Genomic DNA, 3,970 nt, shown 5'->3' with positions numbered 1-3,970 from the left:
GTTCGTTATCTATTGAAAGCGATTTCGGCAAACCCTGCTCATATGGAGTTTTATATCATATCTGAGAATGTCCGAAAAATCTCTTGAAATCCGAGAGGATCTTTGGAAAGTCCATAAAAAGTATTGTATAGAATATAAATTTATATTTGATAATCCAGTTTTTGTCCTACCCACATCTCGGAACGTGGCTGCGCCTCTGATAATGTGGAATAGCGTACTTATCGTTTTGGTCTGCTCCACTTCAAGTATTACAACATTGAAAATTGAATGTTTTGCAAGTTTTACCTTTCTCTAATAACTTAATTCTTAAGCAATTTGTTAAACTTTACCCGAGATTCGCGCAGCCGAACCCCAGCAAATATGTTTTTGTCGAGATGTCTGCCAAAGCTGCTGAAAATCAGCAAATAATTTGCCGAAAATCAGCTAACAAACATCATTTTTGCCATGATATCTGTTTTTCATTTTGCTGGGAAAACGGCTGGGCTGATTTTTGCTGAGCTGCAGAAATAAAAACACTCAGTGCAGCTCAGTAAAGGCTATAGGTTAGCTTTTTATAAGAAGCCCGGAGACCCAAAGTGTTATATACCGATCGACTCAGCTCGAAGTAATGAGGTCATGTCTGTGTGTGTGTACACACTAAAAGTAGCAAAAAGTCTAGCTCACTTTCTTCGCACATAACCTCAACAGATTTACTCGCAACGGATTACATTCAATAGAGAATCCTCCTGTCCCATTGTTTCCTATTGAAAATCAGCTAGTTCATAGGCTTAGAAGTTATGGAAAAAATAAAAAAAAAACGCGTAAAAATTAATCGTTCAACTATTTTGTATGCAAAAGGTGCTTGGAAGTCAATAGATTTCACTAGATGAGATATCTTATCCCATTGCGATGTTTCCTATTGAAAATGGGTCAAATCGGACTTCGGGTTCGAAAGTTATGGTTAAAAACTATTTTCTACAGTTCATGAGAAAGAAAATATTACTGCTAGGTGGATGATTCTGGGTTTTTTCTACAATCATTATTAAAGTGATTTTTTAAATATAAAATTCATCACGGATTTGAAAGTTTTCCCATTTGACGATATCTCGTGAGAAATCAAAACTGCGGAATAGAATCACCGTATTTGGTTAGTACAATGATTTTCGCAATTTGAGTGCACAGATGAGTATTTTATGATGAAGATAAGAAGCAGTCTTCAAAGAATTAACTTGTAGGTATTCTCACTGAATGCTGACTTCCAAACCGCAAGTTTCTTGAATCATCGTCAGCCCACGAGACTTAACAGGATTGTACACGTGCACGGCAGACGAAACGAATTGTATCTGATAAATAGATAAGATTGGCCAGTAGTTTCACTGCCTGATATGTAAATAGAAAATGAATTGTCATTTTGCTCATGGCAGAATAAAAACGCAGACATGAACCTTTAGACAATTCATTCTAGTTTCTACTCTTGACATTGATAATTAGACATTGCGAAGCCATGAAACGCAGTATTTTTCTTTTTATCCTGGCTGTTTGTACTACAGGCATCGTAAATGGAGCCAATATATTGATATTATCCGGAGTTCCTTCACCAAGCCACTCTATATGGTAAGACTAATTTAACAGATTGAGGAACACAATTTAACGCTCCGAACATTTATTTCAGGCTAAGACCACTGATGAACGGTTTGGCAGCAAGAGGACATAATGTGACTGTAGTAAGTCCCGATGTTGAGAAGAAACCACCGAAAAATGTTACCTACATCCATCTGGAGAATATCTACGATGAAATGTACAATTCCAGCGATCGCATACTGCCTGATTTTTTCGAGATGCATAAGAGCCCTTTGCAAACATTGGGCATGCTTGATGAGTTTTCAATAGTATGGTGCAAAATTGGAATCAAGTCCAATGGATTCAAACAGCTTATGAGTTACCCAACAAAATTCAAGTTCGATCTGTTTATGAGTGATTATATGTCCGGACCTTGCTTTGCGTCGTTGCTGATGCATCGTTTTGGAAATCCGCCTTATATTCCGGTTGCACCATACAACGCTTTGGCTACATCGTCGCCTCTAATTGGTTCATATGCATATTCGGGTGCTATTCCAAATCATTCATATGATGTTCCAGTATCGATGTCTTTCTTGGAGCGACTCCAAAACTGGTTTTACGATCTGTATGAAATAGTTAGGAAAGATGTCTACCTATATCCAGAATCCGATGCCATAATCCAACAAATTTTCCCGAATGCTCCAAGTGCAAAAGATTTGCAAAGCAGTATAAGACTGTTGTTCATCAACACCAATCCTCTGATTCAGTACAAGGAACCTCAAATGCCCAACGTGATTTCAGTTGGTGGAATGCAAATTCGTGATCCTAAGCCACTTCCTGAAGACCTGAACAGTATAGTGAGTAAAGCGAAAAATGGCTTCATCTTATTCTCGTTGGGATCCAATGCCAGAAGTGACACATTGGGACCGGATCGCATTCGACAGATTCTTACTGCCATGAAAGCTTTGCCACAGTACCACTTCCTATGGAAATTCGAATCAGATGAATCGAAACTACCGATGAAGGTTCCTGACAATGTGTATATCCGAGCCTGGATGCCCCAAAATGATCTGCTGGCACACCCCAATATTAAACTATTTATTACGCATAGTGGGTTGCTAAGCACTCAGGAAGCTATATGGAATGGTGTTCCGATCATTGGGTTCCCTCTGTTCGCCGATCAATTCCGAAATATAAACTACTGTGTATCTCTTGGAGTTGCAAAGAGGCTTATGGTTCAGTATCTGGACGCGAAGGATCTCATCGAGGCGATTAAGGACATTCTCAACACCCGCAGTTACAGTGAGAACATGAATCGCTTGTCTCGGCTTTTCCGCGATCAACCTGAGAGCCCACTAGAACGTGCCATTTGGTGGGTAGAATGGGTTTTGCGGAATCCGGACAGTGACATGCTCCAGTCGAATGCCGTAAAGGTACATTGGATCCAAAAGTACATGTATGATGTTTTGCTATTTGTAGTTGCTATAACAGTGTTAGTATTATTCATGATATTCAAAATAATTTCAAAACCAATTTCGAGCTGGCAAACAAGTGCTAAAGTTAAACAAAGTTGATTCAAAAAGAAATATTTGTTTTGACGTGAGCTGCGTCTTTGATTTAGATACGAATACAGGGATCATCCATACATTGCGTAACGCTTAGAAGGAAGCGGGGTTGCTTGAAGCGTGACCACCCATACAAAATTATCAATGCTACTTAGCTTATCTTAGCTTAGACTGACTGTACGTATCAATGGTTGCTACTCCGTGATTGATCAGAGTTGGTGAAAATTGCACTCTGATCCAATTGAATAGTGGCTGTGGTTTAACATCTGCTCTCGAAGTGCGCGTTTCTGCAGGTCTTAAATTTGGACCAATAACGGCATCGGTTACTTCCTGATTGTCAGTTGGGCAAGGAAGGGAATGTTAGTGTGTGGTTATTGTTGCTACTAGAGACCGAGAATACCTCTGCATCTCCACAATTACCACGGGATTGTTGGTTGGGGTAATCAGACACATAAATCGGGATTGAAAAGTGATGTGACCTATGCGACTTCTATTTTACAAATTAGCACGGATATTTTCCTTACCTGGTATTTTAGAATAGTTTTATTATTTTAGTCTATAACAACTAAAACTGAACTGTTATTATCATTTTATTACAGGGAGATTGACTATTATAAATCATACTATAAATTGTAAAGATATCGATGACTCAAATAAAACATGTATAAGATATTTAAGAACTTAAACACAAGACTCATTTCATCATTTTCTGCTCGTTGAACAAGGTCGATCCCACTAGGGTTATCGAAATCGAACCGCGTTCAGATCGATTTTTTACCAATATCTTTTGTCGTTTTTCAGCATTGTGTGATCATGATTATATCAAATATAATATAAATATATAAAAAAATATAACTCAGACACTG

The 3,970-nt window shown here is 38.3% G+C and overlaps 1 protein-coding gene across 1 annotated transcript; it reads left to right on the top strand.

Annotated features, from left to right (window-relative positions):
• The first annotated feature begins 1,432 nt into the window (after nucleotides 1-1,432).
• LOC134215848 (UDP-glucosyltransferase 2-like) lies at nucleotides 1,433-3,390 on the top strand. The gene is made up of 2 exons (XM_062694950.1): nucleotides 1,433-1,593; nucleotides 1,652-3,390. The coding sequence occupies exons 1-2, from the start codon at nucleotides 1,484-1,486 to the stop codon at nucleotides 3,111-3,113; spliced, it is 1,572 nt and encodes a 523-aa protein (XP_062550934.1). The 5' UTR covers nucleotides 1,433-1,483; the 3' UTR covers nucleotides 3,114-3,390.
• The last annotated feature ends 580 nt before the right edge of the window (nucleotides 3,391-3,970 follow it).

This window comes from Armigeres subalbatus, chromosome 2 (assembly GCF_024139115.2).
Source record: "Armigeres subalbatus isolate Guangzhou_Male chromosome 2, GZ_Asu_2, whole genome shotgun sequence".
Classification (NCBI taxonomy): Eukaryota; Metazoa; Arthropoda; class Insecta; order Diptera; family Culicidae; genus Armigeres; species Armigeres subalbatus.
This window is presented reverse-complemented; position numbering and strand designations above follow the sequence as displayed.